The sequence below is a fragment of the Hydra viridissima genome, unplaced genomic scaffold, assembly GCF_058129835.1.
Source record: "Hydra viridissima isolate aposymbiotic clone 2 unplaced genomic scaffold, HvirCarnegie_v1 scaffold_12, whole genome shotgun sequence".
Lineage (NCBI taxonomy): Eukaryota > Metazoa > Cnidaria > Hydrozoa > Anthoathecata > Hydridae > Hydra > Hydra viridissima.
Genome location: NW_028324311.1, coordinates 10,312,589 through 10,325,870, shown reverse-complemented (window position 1 = coordinate 10,325,870; position 13,282 = coordinate 10,312,589). Strand labels below are relative to the sequence as shown.

Genomic DNA, 13,282 nt, shown 5'->3' with positions numbered 1-13,282 from the left:
TGAAATTGAGGGGTATTTGAATTCAAAACCAGTTCTAGCAAATACAAATGTACTGGAATTCTGGAAACAAAACCAGTATATTTACCCAATAATGTCAAGGCTAGCCAGAAAAAACCTCTGTATACCTGCTGCATCATCAACATCTGAAAGAGTTTTCTCAACAGCAGGGAATATATACAGCTCTAGAAGAACCAATCTTTCAATCTCAAAGGTTGAGATGTTGGTATATATGAAAGAAAACACTAAGCAACTCAGTAAAATTCAAGACATTGTGTGGCCAGGAAATGAATTTGGAAAATGATTAACTTTCAGTGTGATTTTGACTTTTTTATTTCTTAACAAGGAAATCATTTCGTTTCATTGTATATTTGAATATTATAAATAAATAAAAATGAATCTTATTTCAAAAGGATTTTTTATTCTGAACCCGTATAAATCCGTAAAAATAATTTCGGTTCGGATTCCAATTCGAAAAAAGTTTTTCGAATTGCAATCCGATCCGAAAGTATCGAATCGGATTACAATCCGAAAAAAAAATCCGAAAAAATTTTAACGAATTTTTTTCCGATAAATTATTTTCGGATCAAATCAATCCGTAAGTAATTTGAACCGTTTAGCATAGTTAATTCGGTGCACAATCCGCAAACCGATAAACAGTAACGAATCGGCGGTCTCTACTAGTAAGGCATAATATATATCTTATAAAATATTTTTAATATATCCAATGACATTTTGATATAATTGTAAAAAAGACACCATAAATATTCCTTGTAAAAATAATTTTAGATCAATGAACTTCTAATAAATCTGTTTATTTTAAGTAACCGCTTAAACCAAGGATTAGGTGTCATACTTTTAATGACGTGTCAATTATCAAAAATTTATAAAATCAGTTTATTATTTTTGTAATTTCAAAAAAAAGCTTTATATCCCTTAATCGTTAGGCATAAAAAAGTTAAATATAAAATGAAATATTTTATAAAAAATTTAAAGAATTACTTGATTAAAAAAAGTTAACTGTTTATACATGTAATATAAGAGTAAGTCTTCTTTGATTTTTTTTCGAAACATTCATTTAGTAACATTTCTTGGAAAAGGCCCATTAGTTGTGAAAAAGAAGACGGATAAGAGAGGTCTAACAAGTAGTAAATGCAAACAATAACGCATAAAACTTCTTTAATCGTCCGTATATCTGTGTTGATCATTTCGCATCCTGATCTACTACGAACGCCATATTGTGTTGCGTTATAAAGCACTTGCGGACCATACTTTGCAGGTATCTTCAACTCATCGAGCAGATCGTCAGACTTAATGAAATATATTCAAACTTTAATTATAAAAATTTCTACAAATATAATTTAATAGGTATTTTCCAAATAGTTTAAAAGATTTCGTTGTAACAGATTAAAATTTATAAAATCTTTTCTTATAACACCAGATTTCATTTTAATTTTTTCAGCTATTTCATGAATTTTATTCTTTCAGCTTTTAATCTATTTTTGCATTTTAATTAAGGTATTGTATAATTATTTTAATTTCTTTTATAATAAGTTTATACTGAAATGAAATAAATATTTATGCAAATATTATTCCCAAATAAATATTTGTAATAAACAAATAAATTCTACATTAAGTAGATTATTTAACACAAAAATAATGTAGACATTTTCATAAATTCATTATTTGAAATCATTAAACAGAATTCATAAAATATTTCATTTTACTTACTTCAGATTTCTTAAACAAGACATCCTTTGCTTTTTTTGAACCTATTTTACATTGTAAATCAAGCAAACTTTCAAGGTGATTCGAAGATCCTGCAAATGCTTTATTAACAAAAATTGTACATGCTTCTTCAATAAAACTATACTGTGGGTAAAGGCGCTTAAACTCAGCAATTATTAAACATGGAGCCAGTGACAATCGAAGCGGGAGTTTTTCATATATTTTTGGTTTAAAAAGATTTCTATTCAAAATTGCAAGAACATTGATAGATGGTTTTGTTTTTGTTATTTCATTCTAAAAAATATAAAAATAAAAGTATTGTAAATTCAAAAATAAGCAATGGTGCACATAATCAATTAACCAACCAAAAATTGTTTATCATAAAATCGTTTAAAATAACATGATATGGCGCATGGTGCTAAGGTGGGTATAACACATGTTATAAAATTACTTGATATATTATACATTAAACAATTTTTTAAAGTATTTTTGATTGTGAAAAAGTATTAATTAGTAAAAAAAACTATATAATAGTTACTAATTATATAATATTTACTAATTCAGTAAAATATTTCAAGTATTGATTATCATATTGCTGTTCCAATTAAGTTAGCATAATAAATAAATTAAAAATATAACCTCAACTTCAAGAAGAAGCTGATCTTCTGAAAGTACTGGTTCAGCTGTGGATATTGAATCCATAATATATGGAGACTTTTTAGGTTTTGAAACCTGTTGAAATTGTCTAATTGCTTTTCCATTTGGATGACTTTTAGACCAACGTTGTTGCCTAATTATGTTTGATACCTGGGTTAGAAGTGAATCCTAGGAGAATTTATTTTTCAAAACTATATCATTTAAGGGTACATAAACAAATACTTATTTCATACAACAGCAACAAAACATGTATGTGTCATAAACACACCTAAAAAAATATAGCAGTGCCATGAGATTGTAAATAATTTTTAAAATAATTCTTACCCAGTGTTCCAAGCAGTTTGGAAAATTAAAACGAAGTGTTGACTTAAGTTTAGAAAAAAACTCTCTCCGAGCCCATGCATCATTGTCTGAAGGAAGGGCAACATGACAATACTGAAGAATGCTACTTTTTAACTCCTTTTTCAAAATATCATTTGTTGAGACATTGTTTAAGAAGTTCAAAGATGATGTACTAAAAAAAGTTCTCAGGTGAGCAACTTCATCTGAATCAAAAGGAACTGTTGAAATCTGAAAAAACATTAACACAATAAAATGTTTGACATAATAAATATTACAGCAAAGTGTGTGATATATTAGCTAAATCATAGTGGGGCGATTGTTTAAATGGTTTTTGAGACTTAGAATTTAGGGTGTTTCATGGTGGCATATTAAAAATCAGAGCTTATTATAAGCAACATACATTAAATAATATTACATTGTTTACAATAAGGTTTAGATAAATTTTTTAATATAAATTTTATATAATTTGTAATTAAATGTCACAACTATTTATATTGTGTATAAAAGAATCATGTTAGAAAATGTTCATATCTTTTTAAGAACATTATTTGTGATTTTTATTGCAACATATTTATTGTGTTGTTGTGTCATGTCAAAATGCCAACATTTATGAAAGTTTAATAGCCAAAAAATAAAATAAAATGCAAGAGTTATACAATAGATTTCAGTATTTCAAACCAAATTTTCTGAACATACAAAAAAGGATATATGTTAAAATCTGAATTTCCTTTGAATCTTTATTCAAACAATATTTTCACATTTTAAATGTGTTTCTGCTGTAAAAATAAAAAATATAATAAAATTAACAAATTTTTATTATGTACTTTAAAATATAAAATTATAAACATATATTAAAAAAACTTAGATTTGGCACTGCTAAAGGAAAAATACTGATTCTGCCATTCACAGAACTTGAAGAATTAGAATATTGTATGACGCACCAAGGAAATATCAAAGTATCTGGATAAATAAGAACTTGTTCAGAAGATTCACAACATATCAAATATGCTGAGTGCGCTTGTACTATAAGTTTAGAGCATTTAAAAGCACGCTTGTCATTTTCTGATGATATTGAAAGGATTTTGTAGAATATCAACTTTTCTTCATGTAGGCATGAAATGATATCATTAATCTTGTAAATTATGCCATTTACTTTAGCAGAAATAATAGAGCCTTTTTTGAACTTCAACTCGTCCACTTGTCCATATACATCACCACGTCTTTCTCCAGCTGCATTAAAAAAATTGCTTGTGGTATTAACAACCATCATTTTACATGCTGAAAAGGGAATGTTCTTGAAATTAAAGTGTCGAAAATTCTTCACAACCTGATGTTTTCTTTCATAAGCCATACACATATGTTCCCGTAGAGCCCCAAACCGTTCAGCTTGAGCAGGGTAGTGAATAAGAAAGTGTAACTTCGGAATGAATTTATCAGGATACAAATACAAAAATAAGCAATGATGATCTTGAATTAACGCTTTTAAATCAGATAAAAAAAGGGGGGTAACAACAGGAGACAAGCACAGCTGAAGCACCTGAATAATTTTTGACAAACAAATGAAATGAACATCTGTTTGACCCATGCGTTCTAAGACAAAAAATGATATCACACGAGAAAGGGTCAATGTTTGGCCACTGCCAAAACTACCATGAATCTTTATTGAGGAATGAATCATATTAGGCTTTTCAATACCATTACCATAGCTAAACCGCTGCAGCCAATCATTTATTTCTTGCAAAGTAAAAAAATTGTTCTGAATGGCGTACAACAAAAATAACTCTAACTGAAGTGGAATGAGACCTTCTAACAAATCATGCATAGGATCAAATAAAAGCTGTTTTGTCACATCAAATCCTGGAATGTTTGACAGTATACTTTTTGAAACAACGCCGTAGTATTTGGACCATTTTAACTTATCAGCTTTGCTTAAACCAGAGTTTAGTTCATTTAAACGTATCATATGTTCAGGAGCATTGCGAATACTGCATTCTTCATGGTTAGAAAAATCTTTCATTTGTTGTCTGGTTGAGTTACAACTTCTGCAACAACGCAATGTCTTTTCACTAAAACCTTCTTTAAAACCTCCAATTGCATTTGCAGAAAGAGAGTCTCCTGAGAAGTATACTACTTCAACTGTAATTTTTTTGGGAACACCCTTAACTTTAATTACCATTCCATTTTTCAGCTGGCTTATCGAAGAAATAAAATCACTGAAAAGATTACTGTAAAAATTTTTATCTTTTACCCATTTAGTTAAAGTAAAAATTAACGGAAAGATAGTAGACATTCTACCGCGATACAATGAAGGGATATTTAAAATTTGAAAGTAAAATACAAACATTTTTTGCTTTTTACGCGCCTTTCCTAAAGGATTTGTTATTCCAAGGTCATCACAATATATTCCAATTTTCATGTGGTTTGTGTCCCCATTCACTGCTGTAAAGTTACTAATTTCTTGAGATTGTGATAGGAAAGACAATATTTCAATGAAAGGAATAAAACAACCTTGGTTATTCAGAGCAATCACTTTTGCGGTTGGAATCTGTAAATAATTCTTGTAATACTTTTCCCGTAAATATTGTGTTGACAGTTTATCACAAGTTGCTTTTAAAGCCTCTATGTCAACATTCAATACAGAAAGCATTTCCTTTAAATTACTGAAAATTATGTTTAAAACATTTTGAGCACATCTGTGCTTTCCTTGTAAATGTAATGCCAAAGCTCCTAAATAATCTTCGTTAATTTTTGTAGTACCAATTTCAACCACAAACTCGTTTTCTACTTCATTTTCAGTAGTACAGGTATTGACCTGGTTAATGGAACATTTTTTGGAATGTTTCAGGAATCCTGAAAGACTTTTAAAATTTGACAAACAAATTTCACAAAAAACGGCTGCTTGGTTGCCATGCAGTTTTAAGTGATGAAGCATAAAACTATAAGTTGTAGTTTTACAATAACAAACAGAACAGTTATAGTTTATTACCTTTCGTGGTGTCGGGGGTGTTTTCAGATCTGATGAAGATAGTTGTCTCACTGGAGGCTGAACAACATTTACACTACATTCTTCAGCCATATATTGTTTTTCAGAAATCAGATTTATATTCTTTGATGGTACCACAAAATCTACATAATCATTTAAAATGGATGAAAATTGGCATAATGGTGATGATTGAGCTGTGTCAGTTTTTTTTAAATTAGATAAAAGACCAACTTGTTGAGTGTTGGAAATATCAACAAGTTGTGGAGCTTGAATCGTAAGCTCTAAATTTTGTTCATTGAGAAGAGCAGCAAAACTACTAGCAGTTACTTTACAACCGTTCCACTTGATTTCTTCAATCATGGGCAAATTAAAGGTTTCACGAGCTAAAACATAAAATAGTGTAAATATAACTTGATATTATTGAAAATTGTCTTTTACATATCTACTAATTCAAATTATCATACTAAAAAAGGAGTGACAAATTTTTTGGTGCTATAATTTTATTTTAACAGTTTGAAAAAAGTAACAAAGTATTTTTAGATTTTGATTTGAGATGATACTACGATTAGGACATTTGACTTTATAATAACATGTTAACATGTTATTATAAAAGCAAGTAAAGTTTCCTAGTGCTACTATAAAATTATTTCGAATCAAAATTTAACATAACATATAATATAAAATTAGCATGTTATTTAGTTATATTAAGATGCATGAGCATTTTCTAATGATAATTTTCAATTTAAATTAAAAATCGTTAATGATACGGTGAATTAAAATGATAAAATTTTTAGTCTAAATAAAATAAAATATACCTACCAGATGCACAAAATTCTAAAAAATTACTGGCAACAACTATTTCAGCATTTTCTTTAAAATTAACTTTAATTGCTTTCATTTTTATTTACTTTTTACTTTTATCAGCTCGTGCTAACGCTTTAGAAACTAATTTGGCAGTTTCAAAACATCTTATTTAAATATGCCAAAATGTGGCAGCATTGCAGTGATATTTTGCTGATATATTTGCTGTCACGTGTGTGACATTAAATATAACAGCAAGTATAAATGCAAAACTATCAGTAAAAATAACAGCAAAAATCTTTAAATATAACACCATAACATAACAGCATAATATAACAGCAAATATAACACCATTATAACGGCAAAATTGTTTGGTCTCCAATTATATCTTTGGATCCGTGAATATAACAGCATTAATAACGGCATTATAGAATCTGCGTACATAAATGCTGTTATAATGCCGTTAGTTTTTTTAGTGTGTACTATTAAAATATATCAAATTTTTATAGTAAACAATATTTCAATCGTTTCCAATGAGTCTTTTTTAAAATAACCATCCTAATAAGCATCTTTGACTAAAAATGAATCTTGAGCTGAGCGGGTATATATGAAGACCACAAGGGAAAAAAAACACTGTTTTTGAGAAAGATGGATTTTAAAGTGTCTTATTCTATACCAAAAAAAATCTTATAGTTGATGTTATTCTCTTCCTACAGCCGAAAAAGGAAAATCAATTGCACAAGTATTTATATAATTCAATTGAATTTGAAGAAAATTTTCGATTTTTTCTGTTTTAAAAACGTGTTAGCTTTTTAACATATTTGTTATTCTTATAAAGTGTAATTTACTTTTAACAAGTTATTATATATGAAATTAAATGTGGTACTTAAACTACATTATGCAATGTCTAATTTACATGATATACAGGAAGGTGATTCACTTTTACATTGAAAAAGATAAATTTATTGTTTTTTAATTGACATTTTTGATTCTCCGGTGACATAAGTTTTAAATATATCAAATTTCAGTCCTTTTAATCCACTATAAAGCATTAAGTGCCTCAATGTTTATCTTTAGGCCAATTTAGTGGAAGCCAGTTTAGTGTTATTGTTGTTTTCTCGCAGCGAACACAACGTTTCAGCTCTACATTTTCTCTTCTCCTTAAAATTTTCTTTACAAAAAGTTTTCCTTCAATTTATACTATACAAAGAATCTCAAATATGCTCATAAAATAAACCGCTTAAACTATATTTACAACATATCAACGAAACTACGTCACTCAAATCCGCCGTAAATAGTTTCTTCACGCAATTCAATTACACTCCTCCTTGATCCTTCGGGATCACAATTAATTCAAAGCAACTCTTGCTTTGCGGAACATCACATCAATTGTTTCTTTTGCGGATCCAAATCTCAAATACCGCTTCTGGCAATCCAACTACAACGCCAGTCGCACCCTCTCGTCAGGCTACTCTGCCAAACACGAGAAACGTTTTAGATCAGCAAAAGAGACATCCATTTGTTCCTCATCTCTCATCTTCTGCTTCGTACACAACTCATGCCACGTAGGCATCCGAAGGAAAAACTCGATAAATAAAGACATCTTCGATTCTCTTCACATCCTTCTTATCTTCTACTCACAAACAATCGAAGACTAAGTATTACTTCGCAACAAAACTGGAAAGAGCAATGTCAACTCAACGCGTTGCTTCTCTGCAACAACTTTGGTTCGCTGCGACCAAATTGCGGCATCGGATATACCATCGTATTTTTCAAAGATGTTCTAATTATTCGAAGATGGCTCCATCATGTGCCCGGTTAGCTTGTTGTTTTCTCGCAGCGAACACAACGTTTCAGCTCTACATTTTCTCTTCTCCTTAAAATTTTCTTTACAAAAAGTTTTCCTTCAATTTATACTATACAAAGAATCTTAAATATGCTCATAAAATAAACCGCTTAAACTATATTTACAACATATCAAATAAACTACGTCAATCAAATCCGCCGTAAATAGTTTCTTCACGCAATTCAATTACAGTTATAAATATAGAATTTTAAATGCTTAAGATTCATTTTTAGGTACATATAACTGTCATTACACAAATTTTTAACCAAAAATTAAAACTGGTTCTAACTTAAATGACTGAGTAGCATAACTTTTGCTTTTGTGAACTCCAGTCTGACGTTTAAAAGATAATGAAGTATCGTATTAACCCATTTACCTTTTTAGTTCTTTCACTTATACTTTTGTCCGAATTTCTTCCTGCTTTACAATCAGTTGATTTCTTTCCAATGCTGTTTAGCAATCTGGAGCAAAAACTATTTTTCCTTGTCTGATTTGGTGAGGAATGAAATGAAGGATAATGCCAGTGGAATTCTTTATTTAGCGTAATTTATTTACAACTTTTAGAGGTGATACCACCACTTCTGCATTCTGAAATTATAGGTCTTGTAGAAGCGTTATTCAGGAAAAAGTCTCGGCGAAATAGGAAGGGCACGAAAGAAAAAGTTATAAAATTTTTTAGCATTACGGAACGTTGAAGGTGGAATCTCCCCAAAAAATGTAAAGTTTGATGTAAGAAGTTTTTTGTAATAAGCTCGTGACAAGTCTGTTGAATTGCCTTTCAATTGTAGAATGTCGGAGCAAAGCGCATTGACTTTTTCCTTTAATGATTTAAAAATGTGCTTTAGATGTCTAAAGTTTTTTTTTTCCAAAATGTTTTGAGGCGTATGAGCAGCCTCATGTTCAGTTACTACCTCTCAAAACTTTTTTAGACTGCACTTATTTTCTCAAGTAATTGTGTCTGCAACCTAACCAGTGTAGCTTCTTATTCGGTATCTTTTAAAGAAAGATGCAGATATATCTGAGTTAGCTGCAGTTGTGCTAAACGACATGACAGAGAAGTGTTTTCTTAACTTCCAGCTAAGGAACAAACTGCTCATAATCTTCCTCTGAATTATCACCGCTGCTTAATAGCAAGAGGTCAAGCATAGCTTTACATCAAAAGAGCACCTTTTTCCTTTTCTTTTACAAGTCTTTCCAGCGACCAATGCATCAGTTTTTGAGCTTTTTATTCCCTCATTTTCAAAGCTTAAACTGCATATCCCATAATCATTTTGCATTCCACTCGTTGGTCATTCAGGAAAACTGTATCTTCGCCGATTTTTATCATAGAGAACATTGAGACGCACGATGTCGAACAGTGATCATGCAAAAATGACGAAGTCAGCTTCCTTTTGTATATTGGGTTTCTTCTCTTTAAACATTTTACAGAACTTCTCGGTATATACCAATAAGTACACAGACAGAAAACTAATAGACGCTTACAGAAACCGTTTATTTCATTAAACAAGTAATTTATACCAATTAAGTAACTATAAATGGTCACAAATTAAATACCTAGTTCTTGGCTGACAACTCTTTTGCTTTTTCTAATGTAATATGATGTGAATTGTCTCTTTCGCGACCCTAAATCTTTAAAAAAGTACTTCCGACAATCCACCGACAAACTCCAGTCACGCCGCCTCACCTGGCAACTTCGCCGGACACGCTAAGCATTTCAAATCCGCCAAAAAAATGTTCAATCGTTCCTCATCGCTCATCTTCCGCTTCGTAAACAACTCATATGCTGCGTAAAAATCAAAAAAAAAAAAGCTTCCAACAAGACATCCTCAACTTTTTTCGCATCTTTCGTGTCTTCCACTCCAAAACTATTGTAGACTACTTTAACTTCGCATTATCACAGGACAGAGTACTGTCAAATCCAGCCCCTTGCACTCCGCAACCATCTTGGTTCGCTGCATCCAAATTGCGGGATCAGACGTGCTATCGTATCTTCTCTACAAAAGTTTCGCATTCAGTTTATACTTAACAAAAATACCTCGAATATGTTCATAAAAAAAACCGTTGAAACTACATTTACAATCCGATTGTGCATACTATTTGTTTAAATGGTTCTAAACTAATCGGCATAGTTTTTGGGTTCGTAAGCACGGTTTTTTTAATCGAAATACCGAAATTTATTTCAAATATCTAATTTTTTATAAAGGCATAGAGTAAAATGGGGTCAAATGAAATAGTTAAGAATTTTAATTAATTTTTTTTAAGAGAAAAAATTTTTTAATTTTTTTTTTAAAAAAAGTTGTAGACAAATTTGAGTAGGGCTGACAATTCGAACTTTTTTTTAGAAGCTCGAACTTGAACATGTTTGAACTATTTGGGAAAAAAGTTCGAACATTTTCGAAAACAAGACAAAATAAAAGAGTACAAGTTAAAAACAAAACCGTTTATTTATCTATTAATAAAACTGTTTATTTATAAAAACAAAACTGTTTATTATTGAGACCCGCTTCTCATTTTCACTAAATTTAACTTGAAAAAATTGTCTATTTTAGAACCCAGTGGGCATCGAACGTCGTTTCGACGTTTAACGGACGTCCGAACCAGGTCCGTCCGTCCATTTGTAGAACCGGACGTCCAATAGACGTCCAATAGTCATCCAATTTATTTATCGGCTGAAGACGCGTTCAGCTCTAACGCGGAATTGCGCCAAGACATTTAATAAACGTTGTGATTGGTTTGCTAAAAAATGATTAAATATTCTTCCAATTTTGCCATTTGCTTTCAAAATCGTTTTATTTAAGCTATTTAATAAAATATACTTTCTGCAACGAATTTTAAAATTATGAAACGCTTTGTGTCTGCAAAAAACATTGTTAACAACGAAAGATGAGTTTATGTTTCGGCGGACATGTAATCGGCGCACCCCCCTTAAGTTCGGTAAAACCGACAGTTACGAGTCTTCTGGTTTGGTGTATTTTACAGAATCGGAATAGAACGGCATTGGGTTTCGAACGGTACGGAAGAAAAAACTCATAAATAAACAGTTTCATACTTCAACTAAATTTTATATGGAAAAAACTTTTTATAAACTCTAATAAAGCAAAATAAACTGAAAACATTTTTATTTTATTTCATTAGAGAGGATACTTGTCATTTATATGTTGCAAATAAAGTGTAAAGTTTTGCCAAAGATTCTCAGACTTGAAAGCAATATTTCCGTCATATTTTGAATTTTTAAAAATTCAAAATATGACGGAAAAAAACAAAACAAAAGTTTTTTTTTGAAATTTTTAGAATTTCGAATTTAGAAGAACTTTTACTATAGATGGCAGCATTGTGTACTTTCATTGTTATAAATTCAAAAAATTTAAATTTTAGTAGGCTTAGGCTACTGCAAATGCATTAAAATTTTTTTTTTAAATGAAATATTAACATTAAGAAATTAAATTGTATGCAGAGCAGACAAAGTAAGTCATTATATTAATTTTATGTTTCAAAAATTTTGTAGACTTAGATTGTTATTGTTTTAAATCCCAACCCAAGTATGGTAGATAAATCTGAAGAAACTTTTATGGACATTTCAAAAGAAAGCTCATCAAATTCTGTGTGGAAATATTTTCTACGAGGGAAAACAAATCAGGTGGCGAAATGCATGCAATGCAAGCAAGTTTTAAAGATATTGGGTGGATGTACAACTCCCATGCACACACATCTTCGTTCTAAACACAACACAGTTTTGAACAAGCGAAAGTTTGATGAAAATACAACAGCTTCTACATTTGACAGTAACGATAGTGTTGTGAGCACAACCAGAAAAACGAACACAATCATTGATTTTTTCAAGTCAAAAAAAGATGAAACTTTTCCTGCCGTAGTAGCTAGAATGATTGCTTCTGATGGTTTACCGTTTCGTGTTTTTTGTACGTCAAACGATTTAAGAAAATGTTTAACAATGCGTGGATTTGGTGATATTCCAAAATCACCCACCAGCATACAGAAAGTCGTGATGGATTATACTAAAAAAATTAAACAATTGCAAATTGCTGAAATTAATCAATTAAAAAAGAATTTATGCTTTAGTCTAACGTTGGACGAGTGGACGTCCTCTCGAAATAGACGTTATATGAATGTTAACGTTCATGGGTCGAAAAATATCTGGAATTTGGGTCTTTCTCGAATTTATGGTCGATTTGCGGCTGAAAATTGTGTAAAATTGTTAGAGGACAAGTTAGAATCATTTCAGTTAAATATAAGGAACGATATTTCGTGTATTGTAACTGATGGTGCTTCTATGATGCAAAAAGTGGGTAGATTATTACCATGTGAACAAATTTTGTGTTTTGCTCATGCAATTCAGATTGTAATTGTAAATGTGATCTACAAACAAACAGAGAAAGAGGTAGATGAAGATGATTATGAGAGTGTTCTAGACCTGGACTCTGATGAAGAAGATTTAAGTGATGATGAAGGAATGCAAGTGGGGACGAGAAATGAATGTGATGTAGAAATTACTAAAAAGTTTACATTGCAAAATGTAATCATGAAAGTTCGGGTAATTGTTCGAATGTTTCGACAATCCCCTTTAAAAAATGAAGTGTTGCAAAAACATATGAAGGAAGATCATGGAAAGGAATTGCAGCTATTGCTTGATTCGAAGACTAGATGGAGTAGCCTGATGTCCATGTTAGAACGTTTTAATCTTTTGAAAAGTTCAATAAAAAAGGCAATAATTGATATCAAAGTGGATACATTTTTGAATGATTCAGAATGAAATATAATATCTACAGTTTCTAGAAATTTGAAGCCTATAAAATTAGCTGTAGACGCGTTATGCCGTGCTGATGCAAATTTACTTTCTGCGGATGCAACATTTACGTTTGTATTAGAAAATTTTGATGAGAATGAAGAAATTGGCCGTGAAATGAAAAAAG

The 13,282-nt window shown here is 30.6% G+C and overlaps 3 protein-coding genes across 3 annotated transcripts in view; 1 reads left to right on the top strand and 2 right to left on the bottom strand.

Moving 5' to 3' along the window:
* Nucleotides 1-13,127, top strand: part of LOC149881199 (uncharacterized) — a 134,003-nt gene extending 120,876 nt beyond the window's left edge. Inside the window, exon 2 of the mRNA XM_090068014.1 lies at nt 11,866-13,127. Coding sequence (XP_089924140.1) covers nt 11,896-13,122 — 1,227 coding nt within the window. The 5' untranslated portion in view covers nt 11,866-11,895 and the 3' untranslated portion in view covers nt 13,123-13,127. The remainder of the gene's footprint in view (nt 1-11,865) is intronic.
* LOC149881200 (uncharacterized) lies at nt 1,014-6,605 on the bottom strand. The gene is made up of 6 exons (XM_090069091.1): nt 6,527-6,605; nt 5,711-6,090; nt 2,707-2,952; nt 2,365-2,550; nt 1,729-2,019; nt 1,014-1,307 (listed from the first exon to the last, which is right to left on the bottom strand). The coding sequence occupies exons 1-6, from the start codon at nt 6,603-6,605 to the stop codon at nt 1,014-1,016; spliced, it is 1,476 nt and encodes a 491-aa protein (XP_089925217.1).
* On the bottom strand, nt 3,563-5,185 carry LOC149881201 (uncharacterized). Its single transcript, XM_090069092.1, has 2 exons — nt 4,076-5,185; nt 3,563-4,015 (listed from the first exon to the last, which is right to left on the bottom strand). The coding sequence occupies exons 1-2, from the start codon at nt 5,138-5,140 to the stop codon at nt 3,563-3,565; spliced, it is 1,518 nt and encodes a 505-aa protein (XP_089925218.1). The 5' UTR covers nt 5,141-5,185.
* Nucleotides 13,128-13,282: the final 155 nt, after the last annotated feature.

Coding starts and splice junctions, on each gene's coding strand:
- LOC149881201 (XM_090069092.1), bottom strand. CDS start 5,140: ATGAAAATTGGAATATATTGTGATGACCTTGGAATAACAAATCCTTTA. Junction 4,016..4,075: donor CTCTACGGGAACATATGTGT/ATGGCTTATGAA, acceptor AATTTCAAGAAC/ATTCCCTTTTCAGCATGTAA.
- LOC149881200 (XM_090069091.1), bottom strand. CDS start 6,605: ATGAAAGCAATTAAAGTTAATTTTAAAGAAAATGCTGAAATAGTTGTT. Junction 6,091..6,526: donor TTTAGAATTTTGTGCATCTG/GTAGGTATATTT, acceptor TTTATGTTTTAG/CTCGTGAAACCTTTAATTTG. Junction 2,551..2,706: donor CAAACTGCTTGGAACACTGG/GTAAGAATTATT, acceptor AAATTCTCCTAG/GATTCACTTCTAACCCAGGT.